Source organism: Rousettus aegyptiacus, unplaced genomic scaffold (genome assembly GCF_014176215.1).
Source record: "Rousettus aegyptiacus isolate mRouAeg1 unplaced genomic scaffold, mRouAeg1.p scaffold_m13_p_12, whole genome shotgun sequence".
In the NCBI taxonomy this organism is placed as follows: domain Eukaryota; kingdom Metazoa; phylum Chordata; class Mammalia; order Chiroptera; family Pteropodidae; genus Rousettus; species Rousettus aegyptiacus.
In genome coordinates this window covers 19,705,146-19,729,123 of record NW_023416287.1, presented here as the reverse complement: position 1 = coordinate 19,729,123, position 23,978 = coordinate 19,705,146, and the positions used below count along the sequence as shown (strand labels likewise).

General features: G+C 44.4%; 1 protein-coding gene across 1 annotated transcript in view; it reads left to right on the top strand.

Annotated features, from left to right (window-relative positions):
• EFCAB8 (EF-hand calcium binding domain 8) overlaps positions 1–21,515 on the top strand; it is a 49,645-nt gene extending 28,130 nt beyond the window's left edge. Inside the window, exons 15-26 of the mRNA XM_036229522.1 lie at positions 988–1,215; positions 1,983–2,053; positions 2,807–3,011; positions 3,862–4,071; positions 5,195–5,329; positions 8,674–8,895; positions 9,372–9,509; positions 14,285–14,453; positions 18,226–18,355; positions 19,519–19,723; positions 19,807–19,908; positions 20,860–21,515. Of these exons, the coding sequence (XP_036085415.1) occupies positions 988–1,215; positions 1,983–2,053; positions 2,807–3,011; positions 3,862–4,071; positions 5,195–5,329; positions 8,674–8,895; positions 9,372–9,509; positions 14,285–14,453; positions 18,226–18,355; positions 19,519–19,723; positions 19,807–19,908; positions 20,860–21,159 (2,115 nt within the window). The 3' untranslated portion in view covers positions 21,160–21,515. The remainder of the gene's footprint in view (positions 1–987; positions 1,216–1,982; positions 2,054–2,806; positions 3,012–3,861; positions 4,072–5,194; positions 5,330–8,673; positions 8,896–9,371; positions 9,510–14,284; positions 14,454–18,225; positions 18,356–19,518; positions 19,724–19,806; positions 19,909–20,859) is intronic.
• Positions 21,516–23,978: the final 2,463 nt, after the last annotated feature.

Here is a 23,978-nt window from a genome sequence, read left to right as displayed (position 1 = left end):
TACCGGGGCTTCTTTAGACAGGGTGTGAGATAGAGCACTGGGGGTGGGCTGCTCTGCAGGTTCCTGGGGTGAGGATACTGTTCCTGGGCATTGTTTTCCGGGGAAGCCCTACTTCAGCTTTGTCCACTATGGGACGGGAGGGAGGCTCAGGCCGCGGGCAGCATCCTAGTCCTGAGTAGAGACCTCTGGGCTGGGCAGGGCAACTGGGCACATTGATGTGGGCACTTGATTTTTGAGGTATGGGGACAGAAAGGGCCCTCAGGCTTCTGCCCACTTCCACTGAGACCCCTTTTCTGTACCGGGCTCTGGGCAGGACTGGCTGTATCTCCTGTGGAGGTGGCCTTGGTCCACGGGAAGCCAGGGCTCACCTCTCAGCACTTCCCTCTCACTGTGGTTCCTGGCACTACCATCCTGCCCACCTGAGGGCTCTTCGGTTGCAAGCAATTTTAACACCTACACCCTCCTGCTTTTTTTTTTTTGATGTCCTCAGCAGGAGGGTTGGTGTGAAACAGCCTCACCTGCTACTGTTGCACCGTAATCCTTGTAAAAGCAGCAAATGTCACATTGAGTGGAGTGACCACCTTGGCTCTTGACACTCCCTCCCCTTTTTAGGGGGCAATTAGTATATTTTGTGTGTTTTTTCCTCCATGAGTAAAGATTAGTTAATAAATGTTTTGTTTTTTTTTTCTGAGTTAGAGATTATTTTCTCTGCTTAGATCCTGATAAATGCCACTTCTGAATTAAAGAAGAGTTTACCACACCAGCTCCTTCTAAAAGAGTTGTGCCATGTTGCATTGCCTTGTGCTACAGAGTAGAAGAAGAACTGTTTTCAAGAGTGGCTAATCCTGTGGCAGGGGTTCCTGAATGCCTGTCTTCCCAGTGTATGGAGGTGTGGCTGAGCTAGCCACAGCCATGACAGATGGGGACCGCCTCTGGGAGTGGGGGCACTCTCCTATGCATGAGTCCCAGCCATGTGCTCCCCTGCAGGTGGTGAGTGGCTGCATGAGAGGCGTGGTGAGTGTGTGGGAGATCGAGACAGGCAAGAGGATGATGGAGTTCTCTGTGACTGGTGACCGGCACGTGGAGCTGACCGCCATGTCTCTGGATGAATCTGAGCGGTGCCTGCTTACGGGTCTGCGTGACGGCACCATAAAGATGTGGAACTACAGCACTGGCGAATGCCTGCTGACTTTCCCCAACCCGGACAAGCTGGAGGTCAGTCTGGTCCATCAGCTGGGGCCAGGGGGGCTCTTGAGAAGCAAAGCACAGCTCCTGTGACCCTAGGGCCCACTGTTCTTTATGCCTCCCTGAAAGGCTGTGCTCAGAGACTGCCTAGCTCCATGCCTCCCTAAGCCTTTGTGTCCCTGTGTATAGATAGGTAGTGGCACCTGTCCTTAAAGAGTATTTGACAAATGTTAGCTACTCTTGCTTTTAGTTCATTATCACTTCTTACCCCACATATGAGAACTTGGGATAGCATTTCAAGCACTGGCGTCGGGTGATTAGGAGCCACCTATACTTACCCCTATTTAAGAAATGCCTAACAGGGTTATAGGGACAGTCTGTGGGTGTGGCATAGAGCAAAGCCAGCAGCTCTACTTTGGGACTTTAGCTCATCAATACTCCCTATGACACAGTCCTTTAACCAATTCAGAAGGAGCAGCTGGCCAAAAAAGCCAGGGGTTTGAGTACTGACCCAGATCTGATCACTCAGTCATTCGACTTTAGCCAAGTCACTTGTCTGTTTTCCAGTTATCCCCTATAAAATGGACATGGATACTTGCCAAGCTGCTACTTCCAAATCCATTAAATGAGATAATAAGATGTGAGAGTTCTCTGGGAAATATAGGGTATCACCTCTAGGGAATTCCTGTCACATGGAGAGCTTTGACTTCTTACTTGTTACATTAGGAAGACGTTCAGGACCCGGTGCCATTTTCTCCGAGGTGCCTTAGTGTTCTGTTTTCTTTTACCTTTAACAGATTAGTGGGATTGTCCACATGAACAAAGTGTTCTACGTGACCGGGTGGAGTAAGAGAATCACTCAATTCATGTGCGTAGCAAGGGTGCGTGTGGGTAGGTGAGGGCATCTGACTACCCTCTCTACTTTAGATGGGTTCCTCCCATCTTTGCTGGTGGTTGGAACATCACGCAGAAAATTAGGGGTGGGTGATGCCCAATACTTCATCTGCTCATCCATCCATTTATTCGTCACTCCTTGAGACTAATATGTTCTAGCCAGGTGCTGGGTTTGAGCATAAACCAGTCTCTCTCTAGCCTCCTGGAGCTTCTAGGGGGGATGCAGATGCTAATCAAATAACTTCATTTATAATGATAAATTCTATGGAGTGTAGGTTTCTATGGAGGGGAGACAGAAATTTGGTTTAGTCTCAGGTATGGTCAGAAAAACTCATCTGAGGATTTCATGGATAGAATGGGATTTGAAGCATGAATAGGAAGGGTCTCAGTGAAGCAGCGAAAGGCTTGGGACAGGAGGAACATTCCAGGCAGAGGGAAGAGCATGTGCAAGGCCCCTTCCTCTTTGGAAGGCCTTTCTAAGGCCATGCCTTCTCCTCTAAACCTGAATTCTTACTCAGGTGCCTGATTCTGTTAGATTAGTTTCTATAAAGCCCTAGGACAGGGCTTTTATAGTAGGCACATTATAGGTGCTTAGTAAACGAGCTCAGTGGGGCAGAGCATCAGCCCTGTTCCAGCACCTGAGTGTGTCTCCCTGTGAGTCAGTGTTCTCCCAATGTGGGCAACCAGGCTGAGCTCTCAGTCCTCCTGCCTCTGGCCATGTGTGCAGGTTCCACAAGACCAACGCGGTGCTCCTGTGCTACCACTGGCAGACCTTCCACATGGAGGATGTCCTGAGCATGGTCAAGTACCAGAACCAGTTCCTTGGGACTTCTTCTTACAACGGGGACATCATCTTCTGGGACGCTAACATGTTTAAGCCCATCCTCAAATTCAACGCCTCTGAAAGCCCCTTGCCCTTGCTCCCTAAGAGGGTATGGTCAACAGGATCATGCTTCCCTTCCATCTTTCTCTCAGTTGTGGGCCAGAATCACGTGGGGCCTGGGAGGTAGGGAACAGCTTGAGAAGTAGAGGGACATTGGTCACTTGTTCTGGAGGAGCTTGAGACCTAGGTAGGTAGGTGGTAGTTTCTATAATTATTCTCATTTGACAAACTGAGGCACAGAGAGGTTAGGCATCTTGCCTAAGGTCAAACAGCCAAGAAGTGATAGATCAAACCCAGACGGTCTGACTCTAGGGCCTGGGAGTGCTAGTCTTGTTCTCTCCAGTAGAGTATTCTCTCCTTGAAGGTGGACCACATCTTACCCATCACTACTACACATTATCACCCTAGGCTCACTAGGCTCATGGCAGAGACTTAGGAAACTCATAGAGTCTCTGAATTACATCTTGGTAGATTAAAACTGAAAGGGCCTTTGAAGTCACCTCATCCAGTAATTTCCAAACATGTTGGGGAGAGAAGCTTGGAGGCTACTGCAGAGCCTTCTCCCAGAGAAGCATTTTTTTTTTTTTTAAATCTATTTTGTACTTTGGAGTTTTCCTTAAGATTAAAAACAACCTTAAAAATTTGGAAACCACTGTCCATTTTAGAAACGGGGAGACTGAGTCCCTCAGGGAAGCAGTTTCCTGTGTGTGGGTGCGGAGAGCATTAATGACAGGCCCAGGGAGAGGGTCGAAGGCTCTGGTTCAGAAAGGGTGCTCAGTTTCTGGGAGGCATGCCCTGGGCACCTGGAAGGCCCTGTGCTATTGGCATTGGGCCGGGAGACCCTGCATGCTTCTCTGGGACATTGCCGTGCCCCAGGGGCTGCTCTCTCCATGGCGTAGGTGCAAGAAAGAGACGACTGCTCCCCAGAGAGCCACAGGCCCAGCAAGCCCTGTGAGGAGAAGAAGTGGGTACATAGAACCTCCAAGTGGTCCCTGGGCCCCAGCATCAAGACTGCGACCAACACCCACCTGAGGCAGAACCTGACATCAGCACCCCCAGCGATGAGATACCACAGAGACAAGGAGCCAGATGGGCCTGCGTCTGTCAAGGTGGGAGCCAGAACCGAACCAGGCAGCTGCCCTCACTCTATAGCCACCTGAGTTTGCCTCTGATGTGTTTGCTTTCTTATTCAGAGGTGCTTTCTCCAGAACACCTTTAGCTCTGTCAACTCACCTATCTTGAGCTTTTTGGGCTGGGCAGGACACCTCCCTGATTAGGCCCCTGGTGTCTAACCCACTCTGCTGCCATCAAGCCTGGGCATGGTCCCTTCCCAGAACACAGCCAATACCAAAATCGATGTCTACAAATCCAGAGAACGTACAACCAGAGGTTAGATCCTGGGTTGCTCTCTCAGTCCTCCAGCTCATATTGCCTTGGCAGAGATGAGCCTTGGGGCCACCTGCCTCCCAGAAGGCCAGACTCCCAGGTGCAGGCAAAACACTTCCCTCCTCCTCCGAGCCTTGGTTTCTGCCCTGTGATTAACCCTCCCAGGCTTGACCGATGATCTTATTTTTGGGGGAGGGGAGTAGGGGCAGGGGTTAGGGAGAAAGAGCAGGGGAGCTATTTCTCCCTACTCACCAGGGGTGGTTTGGCCTCCGACCCTACAGAGAGGATGGCGATCTCTTGTGTGGAGCTTGGGAGTCAGTCATATTGTCTCCACAATTGAAGTCCGATTCTTATTCCTGGGAGCTGAGGCTTGAATGAGAAATTCCACCTTACCCAAACACAGAATGCCTGTCAGGCACAGGGCAATCTAGAACTGGATCTCACATGACCTGCTAGGATGCAGGTCTGCTGTAAGGTGCAGATGCGGGATATTTCTATAAGGCACTCACACCATCTCTGAAGTATTGGGGTTACACCACTGCATTCAAATCTCTTAGATCAATGGGTATATATACCCTTTTATCCTCACCTTTAGCAATGGTGTCACTTCTAGGACAAAGGAAGGATCTTTTCCAAAGACAGACTCAGGTCTCTCTGCCCTTAGAGCTTCCATGTGTCTTTAGCCCCAAGGTCCATTTGAAACTCAGCTAAACCTTTTACAGGGTGGTGTATCTACTAGGTGGGGTTGGGGTGGCCACTCTTTCAACATCTGCCTCTGGTCTCTGTGCCCCCATAGGGCAGGGAGACCCCCTGATGATGACCTGGGAGGTCCATTTTGCTTTCCAGAAAACTCTCAGTGCTGGCAGCTCCAAGCTGTTGAGTATGTCCTATGGCAGAAAGTCATTCCTCCAGGAGGCCGAAAGAAGACAAGGGGAATTACAGAAGGAGATGCTCCTGAAGTTTAATACGTCGGTGGAGAAGGTCAGCCATGCTCAGGCAGGGTCTGGGGTGTGAGCCAGGGCTAAACAGTGGAACAGGGTTGGAAAATGCAGTGCTTTTGAGCTTGGGGGGTCTGGGGCGGGGCAGCCTGGTTCCCTTCAGGGCCTTAGAGAGGCATGGTGATGATGGTGCTGCTCAGGATTCTGGCTTCGGGACTACAGTGTCTGGGGGCAGCTTCTGGGTTGTGCGGGGATTGTCTAGGAAGCTGAGCAGTGTTGCCTCTTGGTCGGGGGGCTGGACTGGGAGGAAGGAGAAGTGACATTTCCAGAATCCACTGTTAAATGCCTTCCTGTGCCCTGCTAGGGTGCCTTGTGTGATGCGTGAGGAGAACTGGGTCACCTCTGCTCTCACTTCTCCTATGTTTTCCCCTTTCGGGCCCTGGATACTCCCCACTGTGCTGTCACCGTCCCCCATCCCCCAACCCGACTGGGTGACCCCTAAGGCCCATTCCAGCTTTAATCTGCAAAGGTAGGGTAATTTAGAGACTGTATGGGTTTCCTAAGTCCCTCCTAGGAACACAGTGAAAATCCAAATCATAGTTGTGTTAGGTGTGACAGGGTTGCCCCCCTCGCCCAGGGGACCAGGGTCTCAAGACCACGGGAGCAGCACCCCGAAGAGCTGGGTCCTGTGGGCTGGACCTGAGAGCTGCCAGTGGCTGGCCATCCTCTCTTCCAGGCTCTGAATGTGCTTTCTTCTCTTAAAAATGCCTTAGAATATTTTTAAGTTTTTTATTTTAAAATAATGCTAGTTTATTATTTTTTTTAAAAAAAGAAGAAGTGTGTGTAAAGCAAAAAATAAAGATCCCCTAAGCGTCCTCCTCCCCAGTCCCATCCCATCCCAACAATAGTGGTCACAGTCACTGCTAACAGATTGGTTTAGCCTTTGTCCTTTTTACTTTTAGTATAATACTGTAAAATTATGCTAAATTATAGCTATGTCCTGCCACTTGCTATTTTTCTTTTTAACTATGTCTCATGGATATTTTTTCACATCATTAATTTAGATTCAGCTTATTCTTTTGTTAAATTTTATTCTTTTAAATAACTGCATAGCACCTTGTAGTTTAGATGTATCATAAACTATTAAGTCAAGCTTGCGTTGACAGACAGGTAGGTTAGTTCCAGTTTTTAACTTTTATGAGCCTCACTGCATTGGACATCCTTGCACATATATTTCTGTGCACTTATGTGAGTATATCAAAGGGATGGATTCCTAGAAGCAGAATTGCCCAACAGACCCCATCCCTTTCAATCTGTGACTCTGACTGAAGTAGATAACTCAAAGCCCCACTTTTTGGGTTGGTGATTTCATTGTCAGGGCACAGACAGTTATCCATTGAGCATTTACCTCATTTCAGGCACTGGGGAGACAGCAGTGAATAAAAGAGACAACCCTGTGCCCTCATGGAGCTGACATTCTCGTTAAGTGAGGCACGCAATTAAGTAGCTAGTTAAATAAATGGTGGGTCACAGGGTGAGCACCTACGGTGGGGAACAAGAAAACCGGCAACAGGGTAGGGAGTACGGCATGGAAGATGGAGAGGGTGCTGCTGTTTTAATGGGGTGGTCAGGGATGGCTTCACGGAGGAGGTGTACATTAGTTTCTTCTTAATTTCTGCCATTCCAGTAGGTAGAAAATAGCCTTTGGGGCGTATTTCTTCGCTTACTTGTGATAGTGAGCTTTCGTATATTTGTTAGACATTTGAATTTCTTCAACGAAATAAATGTCTATTCATATCCTTTTTCAGTTCTATTATTGTATTGAGTTCTTGGAGCTCTTTATATGCCGTGGAAGTGAAACCTTTTCCTGTCGTGTATTGTAATGTTTTCACCTCATCTGCCCTCATGGTATCACAGTGAGGCTTTAATTTTATGTAGTCATTTTTGTTATGTTTCTTTGTGATGATAAAGAAAGATGTTCGTTATCCCATGATCACAGAATGTTTTGTTATATTTTCTTCTAGATATTTATAATTTTGTATATTTTTAGTCAGGTTTTGTTTCATCTAAGTAACCTCGTTGTATATGGTGTGATATACGAATCTAATTTTTTAAAACCGGCAGCCAGTTGTTCAATACCATTTATTGAACAGCTTATCTTTTCTGCACTGGCTTGGAATTCTGTCATTATTATATATTATAGTCTTCTATAATCTCTTTCTGGACCTTCTCTTTTGTTCCTCTACTGGACGTTCTCTATCGAATATTTGCCTATTCTTGCATGTTTATTTTGTAGTTTTAAAAGAGGTGATAAGAGGCTTTATAGACAATGCAATTAGAAAATCACGGGAAGGAAACGTGTAAAATCTTAACGGCGATTATTTCCGGGTATTGGGATCCTGTGGGAGATTTGTTTTTTTCTCATCTGTCTGTGCTGTCCACATTTTATGCAGTGTACCAATACACTTGCAAAACTGGGGAAATTCTTGTCTCTTATCTTTAATTTAGGGACAACTGGTTTTGCGATCCTGGCACCTGGGCCAAGGGGAAGCAAGTTGAGCATTTTGTTTAGAGTCTCTGTGACAATAAGGATAATCGAGATTCTTTTTTTTTTTTTTTTTTTTTTTTTTTTTGGGTGGTGGCAGTGACATATTTTGGGTATACATAGCTAGCACACTAATTTCTGACTTAGCATGAGTGGGAAAGCCTCCAGTTTCCCCTGCTGTAGCCTGATCTGCTCATGCCCCCCAACTGTGCTTTCTCTGCCTCACACGCGGTGGGCGCCAGGTGAGAAGCTCTCTTCACAGGCTCACCACACAGAGTAACTCCCCACTGCAATCCCCACATGAGCCACAGGATTGACAGGTAAGGTAAGATGGAGCAGAGCGGAGAATTAGCAAAGGGCAGGGTCCAAACAAGACTTGCAGAAGAATTTGGTTAAAATGATTTCTTGGCGATTGGTTGGAAACTAGGGACATTTCACTGTAGATATATATGAAGGGGAAAGATTTCGTCCTCCAAAATCACTGTGAGTCGAGTTATAGGTCTTAAGAAAATCTTGTTTGAGCCTCAGGACAAATCAAACTTGTATGTCTCCATTCAACAACCATTCATTGATTGCATACCATGTGTCAGGCACCATTGTAGTTGCTGAGGACAAAGTTGTGAATAACAACAACAAAAAAGACAAATCCTGCCTGTAAGAAGCTCATAGTCTCGTAAAATGTTTCTGGTCATCAGGTAGGAAAGGTGGTATCCCATCACCATTCTCACTGGGCATCTAGGAAATTGGGAGACAAGGTCAGTGTGGGGACTTAACCTGGGTGGACCCCTTAGCACTCATTGTGTGACGGCAACCAGCTGAGAGGGCCCACCTCTCCTGCACAGATAATCTTCCTGGAGAGCAGGCCCCGCCTGCCATACACGGCTGCCCTACTGAGCAGCTGCGCTGACGGCTACATCTATGCCTGGTCCATCCACGGGAATGGAGGCCTGCTGGGGAAGTTCTCCACATACATCAAAGACAACAGGGATGTGGTTGTGGGTGCCATGGCCACTGATGAAAATGACCAGATCCTTATCACTGGGGATTGTAAAGGATACATCAAGGTGAGGAAGAGCTAGTGTATGGTTTCATTTGTGGAACAGTGGGCAGTAGGGTGGGTTACCTTAGAAGTCCTCTGCTGCTCTGGGTGCCCAGTGAAATGAGTGACGATTCAGTTCAAAAGACCTTTTTCCCAGTGAATCCTGTGCTCCATCACTGTCTCCCTACAACTCCCTCATCCCCCAGCCATGCATGTAATTTGTGATCAGTTGTCTCAGGAACTGCTTTTGTGCCTTGTGGTGAGATATGAGGCAAGAGTATCTTGTCCTTGGGCCAGTCTCTCCCTCTCTGCATGCTGGCTAAGGGGTCCGACCTAGACGATTCCTTGGGCTCCTTCTGGCCCTGAGCATCTGGGTATATCAGAGGTGTGTATAAGAATTGTCCCCTTAAAATAAAGAGGGGTGATCTAGGAGGGGTCCACAGAGTGAGTCGGTGTTGAAGTGAAGTAGTGCTGGGCCACTAACCCACACTTCGTGTCTAGGTCTGGGACATCAAGCATTACTGCATATCTACTGAAGGGCGGTTATCTCAACCCAGTGGAACAAATAAGCTCCAGTTCTCAATTCCTGAACCGATCCAGATCAACAGCCCACACTACATCCCCTTGGAGAAGAAGGAGGTAGGAAGAGTACTGGATGGTTGCTTTAAAAAGTCCCTTTGAGCTCCACTAATGAGCTGGGACCATGGTTCTCATACTGAGATTCTGAGTCTATCATGTTTCTTGTTCAAGATTGTCTGGTTGAAGTGGAAAAGTTCTGGTGAGTCAGAAGTCATTAACCAGTAAAACACAAGTATGCACACACCAGATACGCCCACATGCATACACACGCACATGTACACACACACACGTGTGCGCGCGCGCACACACACACACACACACACACCTTCCACAGGCTTTGATTTTTGCAGCGAGGGCCCTGGAGTCATGCATTCTTTTTAAAAATAATAAAAAGATTTCTGTGTTTTCTTTAGGTAATACATTCACATAGTTCAAAAATCACTTAATATTTTCCTGATGACTAATGAAATTGAGAACCATTTCATTAGTTCTCTAGGAAAAATGCAAATTAGAGCCACAATCTGGTACCACTACATACCCACTAGAAGGACCAAAACTAAAAGACAGGCAGGCAGTACCAGTGTTTGCAAGGATACAGATCAATTGGGATTTCCACTGCTGATAGGAATGTAAACTGGTATAATCACACTGGGGAACTGTTTGGCGTTGGCTGCCAGAGCTGGACGTGCCTGCTCTGTACCCTAGCAATTCCAGTCCTAGGTTTATACCTAAGAAAAATCTACGCTCTAAGAAATAGGAATAAGAATGTTGATAGGTTTATTATTTGTAATAATTTCACATTTGAAACAACCCAGTTGCCCATCACTGTAAATCAGAAGAATAAATCATGGTATATATACTCAACAAAATAATACCTGGCATTGGAGATGAATGGTTTACAACTAAATGCTACCAAATGGGTAGTTTTTCAAACAATTTAAGTGAAAGAAGTCCGATATAAGAGAGTATATACTGTATGTTTCATTTATGTAAATTACAGACAAAACAAACCTGTTAGAAATGATTATCTTTGTGGGGGGAGTGGAGTGGCTGGAAGGAGTCGTATGAGGGACTTCTGAGAGGCTGACAATGCTCTGTCATTATCTGAGTCTGAACATACAGTCATGTTCAGTTTATAAAACATTTATTCAGTAGCACATTTATGAGGTGTACACTTTTCTATATGAATATTACACATCAGTGAAAATTTTAAAAATCAGGCGACGTGAAAAGGCTTACAGTGAGGAGCCTTCGTCCTACTCTTGTTCTCCCCCCAAACAGTTCTTGTTGCCTGAAAGAACCACTTCTATTGATTTTTGGTTATTTTTCCAGTATTTAGTTATGCAAACACATGTACAAAGTCATTTCCCCCTTATTTTTACATGAAAGCAGAAGATTATACACAGTGGTACTCACCATGCTTTTCTTACTCCATAATGTATCTTAGAGATCTTTGCGTATCAGTATGTTATTTTTTTGTCGTTGTGTAGTAAGCCATAGGATATATTATTGATATAAGTCCCTTCGAAGGAAAATTGAAGTTATTTTCAATCTTTAGTTCTTAAAGAAAAGTGGATGATGAATATGTCATCTTACATGGGTGAAAAAATGTCTGTAGGATAAATTCCTGGAAGTGGGATTGCTAGGTCGAAGAGTCTGTTCATTTGCAATTTTGATAGCCACCTTGCAATCTTAGGTGAATTGTCGAATTTCTGCACAAATATATTATGTCTAGTCTAGTTTTAGAAAGAAGAGCATTTCACTGCATTAATATATGTTAGCAATTGGTCACCCATGGATTCAGTATATGAAGAATTTATAATGTTAATACAATCATTATAATAACAAGGGTCATTTATTTACTGCTTGCTATGTTTCAGGGATTGTGTAAGTGCTTGCTTTTATGTATCCTTTCACTGAGTCTCTGTAATGACTCTGTGAAGGAGATTTTTTTTTTTTTTCAGATGAGGAAGATGAAACCGAAGAGCTCACATACATCCCCTCCAGGGATGTGTCTGAGTTCACATGACTGCCAGTGTTGGATCTGGGAGTAAACCTAAGTCTTTCTGGTTCCAGAATCTGTGCTCCCGACCATCTGCTTTTAGTTTTATAATGATATATTTTAAACAAATAGGATTATGGTCTGTATAATTAGAATTTCCTACATCATCAAATATTCTTAAAAATTAGACTTTCTAATGATTAAATAATATTTCACTTTATAGAGGTACAATCTTTTATTGAACTTGTTACCTATTGTTGGACATTAGAACAGTTTTTAATTTTTCACTATAAAAAATAATAGAAAATAGACAAATTCTTAGAAATATATCAACTATCAAAACAGCTCAAGAAGAAATAGAAAACCTGATGAAATAGAAAATCTGACAAAGCCCAGATACAGATGGTTTTACTTGTGAATTCTACCAAATATTTAAAGAAGAATTAACACCAATTCTTTAAAAAAATCTTCCAAAAGAGTTTTCTGATACCAAAACCAGACAAAGACATCTCAAAAACAGAAACTACAGACCAGTATCCCTTATGAATATAGATATAAATATTCCCAACAAAATACTAGCAAATTAAATTCAGCAAAACATGAAAAAGATTATATACTGTGATCAAGTGTGACTTATCCTAGGAATGAAAGCTTGGTTTAATGTTAAAAATCAACTAATGTAATATACTATATTAATTGAATAAAGAACAAAAGACACATGATCATCTCAATAGATGCAGAAAAAGCATTTGATAAAATCCAGCACCCCTGTCTGATAAAAACACTCAATTAACAAGGAATAGAATAAAATTTCCTCAACTTGATAAAAGTTATCTATGAAAAACTCACAGCTAATATTATACATAATGGTGAAAGATTAAATTCTTTCCTTCTAAGGTCAGTAACAAGATGAGGATGTCTGCACTTGCCACTTCTACTAACATTATGATAAAGGACAGTTAGGCAAGAAAATGAGATAAAAGGAATCCAGACTAGAAAGGAAGAAGGAAAACTATCTCTATTTTTAGATAACCTGACCTTGTACATAGAAAATTCTAAAGAATCCACTAAAAAACTATGTGTACTAACAAATGAATTCACCAAAATTGCATGGACAGGATCAATATACAAAAATCAGTATTTTTCTATACATTAGCAATGAACAATCTGAAAATAAAATTAAGAAAACAATTTTATTTACAATAGCATCAAAAAGAATAAAACATTTAGAAATAAATTTACAAAAGTAGTGTAATACCTGTACTCTGAAAACTATAAAACATCATTGAAAGAAATTAAAGAAAAGTTAAGTAAATGAAAACATATCCCACATGCCTGGATTGGAAGTTTTAACCTTGTTAATATATCAGTATTTTTCAAATTGATTCAATGAAATCTATATCAAAATCCCAACTGCCTTTTTTTTTTTTTGACAGAAATTGACAAGCTAATCCTAAAATTCATATGGAAATGCAAGGGACTTAAGGGACTTAGAATAGATATATATATATATATATATATATATATATATATATATATATATACACACACACACATACATACACACACACACACACACACATACATACACACACACACATACACACACACATACACACACACACATATATATGTATATATATATAATTGGAAGACTCATATTTCTCAATTTTAAAACTAACTACAAAGCTATGGTAAAGGTAGTGTAGTACTAGCATTAATAGATAGACATATAGGTCAATGGGATAGAATTAAGAGTGGAAAAATGAAACCTCACATTTCTGGCCAATTGATTTTCAACAAGGTTGCCAAAACAATCAAAGGCAGTCTTTTTAACCAAATGAAGCTGGGAAGATTAAATATCCACATCAAAAGAATAAACTCACAACACAAAAATGTATTTTATGACATAAACAAAAATTAACTGTAAAGGATCATAGGCCAAGTGTAAGAGCTAAAATTATGAAGTTCTTGAAAGCATAGGGAGATATCTTCATGACTTTGGGTTAGGCAATGTTTCTTAGGTATGTAACCAAAAACAAGCAACAAAATAAAAAAATAGATAAATTAAACTTCATCAAAATTAAAAATTTTTGTCTTGTAAAGTATACCATCAAGAAAGTGAAAAGGTAACCTACAGAATGGGAGATAATATTTGAAAATCATATATCTGATAAGAGACTAATATCCAGAATATATGAAAGACTCATAAGTCAATGATAAAAAAGACAAATCGCTCAATTAAAAATGTACAAAGGATCCAAATAGACATTTCTTCAAAGATGATGTATATTTTTCTTAAGTATATGAAAAGATCCTGAACATCATTGGCCATCAGGGAAATGCATATCAAAACCATAATGAGATATCATTAGGATGGCTACAGATAATACCAAGTGTTGGTTAAGATGTGGGCAAATTACAACTCTCATACACTGTTGGTGAGAATGTAAAATGGTGCAGCCACTTAGGAAAACAGTTTGGCAATTTCTCAAAGAGTTAAGCATAGAGTTACCATATGACCCAGCAATCCCGCTCCTAAATATGTACCCAAGAAAAGTGAAATCTTATGTCCACATAAAGACTTCAAATAATATAGCAATATGCAAATGCTTTCTATGATTTTACCAAAAGGGCCAGTGAGGGCCAGAGAAGTGCTGGAACTTACCTCAGGTCGCCAGAAAGTTAATGTGGGAATGTGTCCAGAACTAGAACCCTGGCCCCTGGCCCAAGGTCCTTCCAGAGGGTTCTGCTTCCTTCAGTCCTAGGTGCCCTCTGATGAGCCTATATAATGGTTTTGGTTTGAGTAATTCTCCTATACTCTCCCTTGTAGGTTGTGGCTGGACAGACCATTTCCCTGGCTCCCCCCACACTTCTGATTACCTGGAAGGGCCATTTGGAGAGTGTGGTTGACATCCTTTATGTGGACAGCTTTCAGCTGGTGATCAGTGCTGGTCAGGACTGGGACGTCAAGGCTTGGAAACTCTCCGGTGATGCCATTGGTATGGGACTCTGCTGAAGCTCAGCCATGCACTGTGGCCCTTCCTGGCTCTGTGTTGAAATATAAGCAGGCATAAACCTTATGTCTTATGGGGTGGGGATTTCAGGCCACAGCAGCTGTCTTTGTTCAAATAGTATTACAGGATGTGAGTCTATCCAATTGTCCATTTGGCAATCTGTCCATTTATCCATCAACTATCTGTCCACTGATCTACCCACTCACCCAATGTTATTATTTGCCTTTGTATAATTTTGCAAATCATATATCTGATAAGGTATATTCCTTTCTGTTTTTAAAAATAAACCTAATTCTTACATTATAACATAGGTAAAGAAAAATGCACAGGCCAAAAGGATTCAACTTCGTGAATTTTCACGAAGTAAAGATATACCCATATAGTCACCATTATATCAAGAAACAGAACACTACCAGCCCTTGGGGCTCTCCTCATTCCCCCACCCAACCATCTCTACTTACCCTTCTCTAAAAGTAACCACTATCCTGATTTCTAAATCCAGAGATTACGTTTGTCTGGTTTTCAACTATGTATAAATGGAATCATGTGATGGGTTTTTCTTTGTTATCTGGCTACTTTCTCTTAAAATTATTGTGTTTGTTCAATTCAGTCATTTGTTGAATGTAGTAATTTCTTTGTTCTCATCGCTGAATACATTTGGTTGTTGATGTGCCATAATTTATTCATCTGTACTACTGTTGGTAGGTACTGGGTTGTTTCTGGATAGTTTTGCCTGTCAAATACAATGCTGCTATGAACATTCTTACACAGATTTTTTTTGGTGAACCAGTGTGTGTATTTCTGTTATATATATATATATATATATATATATATATATATATATATATATACACATACATACACACACACACAGAATAGAGCATGAGAGTTATGGGACTGTTAAATTATGGGTATATATATTGAGTCTCAGTAATTACTGCTGAACAGCCTTTCAATGTGCTGGTAGTAGCTGCAGACTTGCTCTGTGGCTCGAATCTTCTGAATTGTAATCTGTCATATCATATGAGGTTGTTAAAAGTTCATTAAAAATTCATCTGATTTCTCCTCATCTCATGAATCCTATGGAGGATTCATCCTCCTTCTACTCTGTCAAGACCAAAAGTAACCATTGGTCTCTTTTCTCCTCATTTTATAGTCTATAAATATTTATAGACTATAAAATATAAATATTCTTGATTATTTATATTGAGCTTTATTTTTCATTCTGTCTGACAATCTTTGCCTTTTAATTGGATGTTTAGTCCATTTAGATATTAATGACATTGCTTATATGATTTAAGTCTATTATATGACGTTTGTTTTCTGTTTATCCCATCTGTTCTTTGTTCCTTTATTCTTCTTTTTCTGTCTTCTTTTGGATTAATCAAGTATTTAAACAATTATCCTGTTTTATTTCTCTGTTAGTTTTTAATTGTGTGTTTTATATTATTCTTTGAGTGGTTACCCTATAGATTATAATATGCACTCTTGACCTGATACCACTTCCTATGCAAGAATCTTACATTTCCCTTCCTGCTGTTCATGCTATTGCTAGCATATATTTTACTTCTACATGTGTTATGACTTCCAATGAGGCATAGTTATTAATATAACTGTAAATAATTGATTTTATATTTACTCACACATTTCCCATTTCTGATGCTCTTCATTCTTCCCTGAAGTGCTAGGGTTCTATCTGCAATCATTTTTCTTTAATCCAAAGAACTTCCTTTATTATTTCTTATAGAGTTGATTTGCTAGTGATGCATTCTTTAACTTTTTATTTTTCTGAAAACATTTCTATTTGGCCTTAAGAGGTTAAGACTATTTTACTGGACATAGACTTCTCAGCTGGCAGTTTAGTTTCTTTCAGTACTTAAAAAAAAGACCATTCCATTGTCTTTTGGCTTCTATATTTTTTCTTGAAAAGCCCCCTTGTAAATTGATACTTTGAAGGTAATTTTCCTTCTGATCGATTTTGGCTTTCAACTATGATATGCCTAAGTGTAGTTTTATTTGTATTCATCTGCTCGGAGTTGGTATCTTTCATCAGTGGGTTGGTATCTTTCATCAGTTTTGAAAAATTCTCAGATACTATCTCTTCAGCATTTCTTTTGCCTATTCTCTTCCTCCTCTCATTGTGGGGTTCCAATTACTTGTACTCTAGAACATTCGACTCCACTCTCGACTCTCATGCCCTATTCTGTTCTTTCCATTTGTTTCTTTAATTTGTGCATTCCAGTTAGGATATTTTCTACTGACATGCTTTCCAGTTTATTAATCCTGTCTTCTTCTGTATGCAGCCTAATCTTAAACCCATCCAATTAAATCTTAATTTTAGATATTGTATTTTTTAGTTCTAGAATACCTATTTGGTCCTTTTCTATAGATTCTAATTCACTTTTGAACCTCTCCCTTTTTCTTCCATTTAAAAAATATTTTTCTTTATTTTATCTAACATTATTTACAATAGTTATTTTAAAGTGTTTATCTACTAACTCAAATGTCTGAATTATCTGTGAGTCTGATTCTAATGCCTATTTTTTCTTTTGGATATATTTGGATTATTGGATATATTTTCCTGTCTTTTCACATGACATATGCATAAAAAAACTTTTTTAAAAAGCAAATATAAAATCCAAAAACAAAAACAAAAAAAATGTTAACATAATATTTATCTGGACTTTGTATAAAAGAACCAGAGACTATAGTTGATATGCTTTTCCCCCAGCACGTTTGCTCTTTTCTGTGTATATGGCTACTCATCTCAATGTAATCAGAAACTGAGCTAGGACTGGACTGCAGCTTTAGATAGACCCAGTTTACTTCTGTCTTCAGTTGTCTCAAGGGTGAAGCCTGTTGTGTTTATTATAGGCTTCTTCCTCTAGTGGGACTCTGTCTCCCAATAATCTCTTTCTGCCTTTCTAGTCCAACCCTTAGACCCTCAGCTCCCCTACTACTCAGCAAATGTCTGGTGGGAAAAAGAGCTACCTCTGCCTTTGCAACTCCACTAGACTTAATCCATCATGCCAACCAGAATGGCTGTCAGAAGCTGTGTTGGTGTCTCTTCTTTCCGGTAGTTTTTTTTTTCTGTCTCAGCTGACCTTCATTCTCACTCAGCCTGTGTCCAGACTTGAAAATGCTCCCGGAGAAGAAGACATCTATCTCCCTTTCTGTAATTTTAGTTCATTTGGTTGTCTTTGATTCTTCAGCTCTCTAACGATTTTTAAAGATATGATTTTGTAACATGTCTGTTTTATTTTTCTTAATTTTTAAAAATTCTGCAGCAGGCAAATGGCATACTACTTACTGTACTCCTCCCAGAAGCAGGACTCATATTTCTCTATTCTCACTACCTACTTTCTACTCCAGCCTCATTCTTCCCTGGCCCCACCCCTAACCTCATGTCTGATGGATGCCCGATCATTTTGTGCCATTGCCATTTTATACGTGAAGTTTTTGAAGCCCAACTGAGGATTACTCAGTTATTGCCGTAGTACTCGCTCCATCTCAGCCTGCATGTGGGGCAGGATGCTTTAGGCTTGAACTCCAAGTATATCCTAGGGCTAATGTCTGATTCCTCCAGACATTTGTCAGGTAGACAGCATAATGCCTGCCGTATGGTAGACATCATGAAGTGTGGGCCAAAGGTATGGGGTTGCTGGATGACTTTTGAGGGTAGAAGGTAAGGGCAGAGGGCTCAGAGGAGGAGGCTAAGACAGTCCTTGTTACTGAGCTGAGTCTGGTTAAATCACAGGGACATTTGGCCTGAGTGTTTGGAAAAAGCTGCAGGATGCCGAGATGTTCGGTGATCATGAATTTAAAAAAGGCTTAAAGAAAGAGGATGACTCCACAGACGGTTCCCAGAAGGCCTATAAAGAGCTGCAGTGAGTCATCATAGCTCACTTGGTCTCCTCTGGCCTGAGGAAGGGGGGAAATGCCTCCCCAGGTCCTAGGTAGCCTCACCTGGGTTGGGTGGTGCTGGGCACATTCAGGGGGCCCTGGAAGGCCAAAGGCTTGTGACCTGCAGGCAACATGACTCTGTGATTGGCAGTTGTGGTCTAAGAGCCTGAGGCTCTGTTCTAGCCAGTTCAGCTGAAAGACTGAGCAGTACAAACCAGAGGAAAATATAAAAACTCAAGTCCTTAGATAGGACCCTGTCCCAGAGCCAGGTTCAGATTTGCCAGGGCTGGCTTCCCTCCAGGGGCCATTTCTAAGTGGCCAGAGTGTCCAGGACTCTGGTCCTGAACAGACATTGTATCTTTTCTCCAAGCCATGAGGAAGGCAGGCTGCTTGCTACTTATTCTTTCCTCTACAGCTTCCTCCTGCACCCATGTTTTACTCTTATTCTTGACCAAGTCTCAGAAAATTTTGGGTCATCCAAAAAATTATTTATTGAGGTCTTGCTGATTGCCGGGCCCTGTGCTAGGTTCTAGAGATTCAAAACAATCCAGACACCAGCCGTGCTTACTTGGTGAGATGAATAGCAAACTCCTGGCTACCTGGGGAGACAAACAGAAACCTCCTGGATCTGTTTTATGTGATAAGTGATGGGACTACTAAGAACAGGGATGGCAGAGGACAATCACCTGATTGGGTAGATCAAGCAAGGAAGGCTTCATAGAAGAGATTTTAGAGTTGAGTTTTGACATGTCAGTAGGAGTTTGCCCAGCACCCACAGAATCCTTGTGGCTCCTATGCTCCTGTCAAGGCATACATCTTTATATCAAACAAGGGATCTCAAACAAGACAGAGACAGGGTTTCCCTGGAGGGAGAGAATGTTTATTCCAGAAAGGGAGGTCAGGATGGGGTGTCAGGCCTCCAGGGAGGAGAACACAGAGTCATGGGAAGGGTCACAGGACTTGTTGGGGGCTGGTTTAATCTTAGATTTACCGATGATGATGATGGGCCCTGGGCAGTTTGACCTTAGTGGATGGATGTGAAGGTTGGTGAGAATCAAGCCCAGTGGGGAGAAGCCCTCTTGAGGTACCTGGGAGGGTTTTCTTGTGGTGTGGAGGGCATCTTATGAAGGAAAACCCTTCACATTAGGGAGGAGCGGGATTTTGCTGAGGCCTTGGTGTACCAGAGGCGGGAGCAGGTGGCACTCATGGCTCTCCTGAAAGGGAAGGAGAACACGGAGGCTGAAGCTTGGGCCAAGCTGCAGAAGATAAGCCTGATGTCCCCATGGGCTGGAGAGCGCGCCCTAGAAGAAATTGAGAACAGCTGGTACAAATGGGAGTCCAACGGAAAGCAGGTGAGGCTAGGTGATGGACATAGGCAGTTGAGGGGCCCCCAGCTCTCAGCCCAAGCCTTGACTCTTGCCCCTAACTCCTGCAGGTGAGCAAAATTCTTGGATCAGCGTACAAGCCCAGGGAGCGGTCACGGAGTCCTGGACTCCTCTGGTCCACCAACGTGCAGTACGGCTGGATGAAGTTCCAGGTGCGGCTGGAGCTGGAGGCTCCATCAGTAGCACCCTCATGTCCACGGGGTCCTCCAGTGGGGGTGAAGGGAACATTCGTCCTTTAACAGGATTCCGAGCCACAGTTCCAGAATGAAGCTGGTCCGGTTGGTTTGTCTGCCAAGGCCCTGGCTGAAGCCATGGACACAGGTCGTGTCCTTGAGGACAAACCTCACTGGATCTATGGGAGGAGGTCCTCTGTGGGCCTGGCACCCACTGACAGCCTTCGGAGCATTTCTCAGAGTCTGTGGCTATTGGTTTGGTAGCGTGTTTACTGCTCGCCTTTCTGTACTGTGGTTTGCTCCTGAGCAGACACAGGTGTCATGGTGCCAGGCACACAGTCAGAGGCGGGGGGGGTGGGGCTCTCCTTGGGGAGTGAAAGGAGGAAGGGCTTGAGAAAGACCTGCTTTGAGCCCCATCCTGCCTCTTAGGCAGATCTCAGCCTCTCCTAGTCTTTCCCTCCTCATTACCTAGCTCCTTGCCTCTGTGGTGGGGACTCAGAATAAGTGAGGTAACTCCTCTGTCCCAGGCTGGGGAGAGGTCGGTGTGAAAAGGGACCAGTTGGCCTCCGTACCCTCCTCTGAAGATGGGCCTCAAAGCACAGTTTGGCTAATGCTAATGGGAGATGTGAGAACGTGTCTGGGAGCAGCTGAGCCCCACTCGGGGTCCAGCCTGAGGCCTCATTCTAAGATGGGGACAGTCTAGGACCAACCTCACGGGGTTGTCGCCAGTACCAAGAGAAGGGCTGGGTGATGGGCCTAAAGGCACAGTGGCTTGCAGGCCCACAGGCTGTGCTCATTAGTGACAACCATAGTACTCTAAAGACTTCTTTGGCATGGGAAGACCCCAGAGCCCACCCTTCCTGTGAGCCTGCTCTTGGTCCTGGTGGCCTCCTTCCTGCCCTCACATTCCTCTGCTCTGTTCCCCCACAGATCTCACCTCAAATCTACCAAAGCCTGCAATTCAATGAACTGGCGCCCGCCTACCAACCTGATTTCAAGATGCACAAGGCCCTAGACCAGAAGGGCTGGTTTGCCAACCTGGTGACCCGCAACATCCGGAAGGACGCGGATCCTGACAAGGAGACCATGCTTGACACCATGGCCAGCATGCCCACTTTCACCATCTCCCCCTCCTCCTTGTTCTCCACATCAGCCTCGGGCTCCAGGTTCCTGGCCAGCGTGTCCACCTCCCCGAGGCTCCAGTCCTCCCTTTCCTTCCAGCGGCCCTGATCAGCCTCCATGGCCCAGTCTGGCCCCTCAGTCCTGTTCAGACATCCAGGTACATCCTTCAGGGGTCAGCAATGCCCATGCCTTCGCCTCCTCCCTGGAACAGGTCTTCAGCCCTCTGAAGGATGCCCTTCTGTTCTCTGCGAAGGAGGGCTCCCAGCTCAGGTGCCCTCCATGGCAATGGCCCCAGATCCTTCTGTCCTCCAGCAGGGTGACCAGACCCATGGGGTCCTGTCTGTCCTCGGCATATCCCTGCCATGCCCAGGGCATATTGACCTTTCCCTGGCTGTCCACATTCTGCCTATTTGATGAACTTGATCTTTACCAGAGGTCTGAATAAACATTCACAGATATTGGAGTCCACAGGCCATGAGATTCAGCTGTGTCCTTTGCCCCCTTAGGTACCAGGTTGTATCTCTGATCAGGTCATGTCCCCCTGGCAAAGCCCTGGATGGGTGCAGAAAGGACAGTCCCTCCTGCAGGACAGCCGGCATAGCTATCTGGCTGGAGACAGGCCGGAGCCCAGAGCAGGGGCTTCTCAGGCCCCATGGCGATGCGGTTGGGTCTGCCACTGGGATGTTGTGAAACTTGGTTCAGCTTCCCAGCAAGAGGAGGCCAGCAGCCATCTGGAGGGGGTAGGGGCTGTTTTTCTCCTGCCCCTGCTGTGTGTCTGTCCTTCACCAGCATGGAACTCCGTGTTTACAATCTGTTCTGGCCCTCGTATAAGGGAGCCTCGGAAATGTGGCGAGTGGTACCCCAGCCTGCCTCTGCCAGTATCTGGCTTTGGAGTTCCTCATCATCTGGGCTCATTGTCCTTCTCTGACCCAGAGGCACCTGTCCAGGCCTCTGCTAGGCCCCAGCCCTCTTGGCAGCTCCACCTTCCATTCCAGGGCACGTGGAGACTCTGGACACACAGTCTGTGGCCTACGCAGAGGCAGAGCGGCCACTGCTGCTGTACCATGCTGTCCACAGTGCCACGCTAGGTGGGGACTTGCTTAAGTGGCAGGAGGTTGGCCGCAGGCCTGGTTTCTTAGGCGTCTCTCTAATTCCTGTGTTCCCATGGCCCCTCCCACCCAGCCCTCTCAGGCCTGAGAGGTAAATGTGTGGCTTCTCATTTCTCTCTCCATTGGTTCTCCCTTTCACATTTCACAGCCTGAAAGCACAGGCTTTCCTTTACCCTCTTGCAGAGAGTCTCCTGCGTCACTGTGCCTCCTCCCTAGGGCTATTGTATTCTCTCTGCAGTTGAGAATCTATGACCTGAGCTCTCCAAGTCTTGGTTCTTGGAGTAGGGAGTCAGGGGGCACCCAGGAGCTGCGATTATTGAAGCCAAAATACATTTGCGTGCTATACCCCAATATCATCCATGTTCTAGAGCTTCCGTAACAACGAACCACAAATCAGTGGCTTTAAATAATAGAGATATACTGCCTCGCAGTTCTAAAGGCCCTCACATTCACTTACACTCACACTTATACTCATTGATTCCCTAATACACTCACATTCACACAACCTATAACCTTGGCATTGAATCTTCACAGGCAGATTCTTATGTGATATGCAAATGGCCAGTCGCTGCAATTACTTGTAGACCTCGCCCATGATGGCTGCCTTTAGCCCCTCCCCAGGTGACCTCTGCAGAATCTGGGGCCATTGCCATGCTGCTCTTGAGAGGAGCAGGAAGGCACATGCCTGTTTGCCCCTTGCCAATGCACTACTAACAATCAGAAAAGAGCCACCATTTATCTCCAGGGGAGCAGTTTTCCTGGGCCAGGCTGGGCTTGAGGGGTCATGACCCCACTAGCAGACTAAGGGCAGATGTCCCTCTATCAAGAGCACGATGGCACCAAGGGGATTGTGGGGACAGTCTTGTCCTCAGAGAGAAGGCATCATTGACTTTCCATATTTCTGGCACCACTTACTGAGCACCTGCTATATGCCAAGCGCTGTCCTGGGCACTAGGGACATCAGAATCAGGAACACCCAGCCCATTGGGGACGCATCACTCTGTTGTGTGGATACATCTTCTCATCAGTTTATCCTATTGAGCATGAGCATTGGGCACCCAGGGGGAGGCAGGTGAAGCTTATGGGACAATGTGTAGACACAGTGGGGACCAGGAGAAGTGATCCGAGATGGCTTTCCGGAGGAGAAAGCCCTTAAGCCCAGAGCCAGTCAGTACCTTTGTGTTGGCTGTCCACTCTTCCCCCACATTAAAGGGCCCCTCCTGTATGCCCTGCTCAAACATCCCCCCAATGCCTGACACACCTGGTGTCTCTAAGCCCTGCCCTGCTTTATTCTCATCACAGCATTTCCTTGCATATTTACTTATCGCTGTGCCCTCTTCCCTCAGGGCAGAACAAGATCTGTTTTGTTCATGGTTGCCGTGCCTGGCACAGTGCTTAGCACACTGCAGGGGCTGGATAACTATTTGTCCAATAAATATTCGTGACTATTAGTTCAAAGTTTACCTCCACTGGGAGATCTTCTGAGGTTGACTTCACCTTGATTTTCCCTCTCTGGGGCTGTGTGTTCTTATTCACTGGCCCTAGCTGGATTTTGGAGTGTCCTTCCTCAGGAGAACTGCAGACTCTGTCTGTGACCCTCCAAGCCTTTGGCAGAGATGCTGGGAAGGGGTAGTGGACCTGACTGGCTCTGGGAATCAGGGCTTTGCCCTGGATTCCATGCTGGGTGGGTCCTGAGTAGGGTCTGGGAGAGGAGGTCTTGGATTGGCAAGTGTGGGGAATAAGGGATGGTATTAATCAAGAAACACCGTAAGGGCAAAGGTCAAGGGGTGGGGCAATGAGGGGAACCTGGGAGGTAGG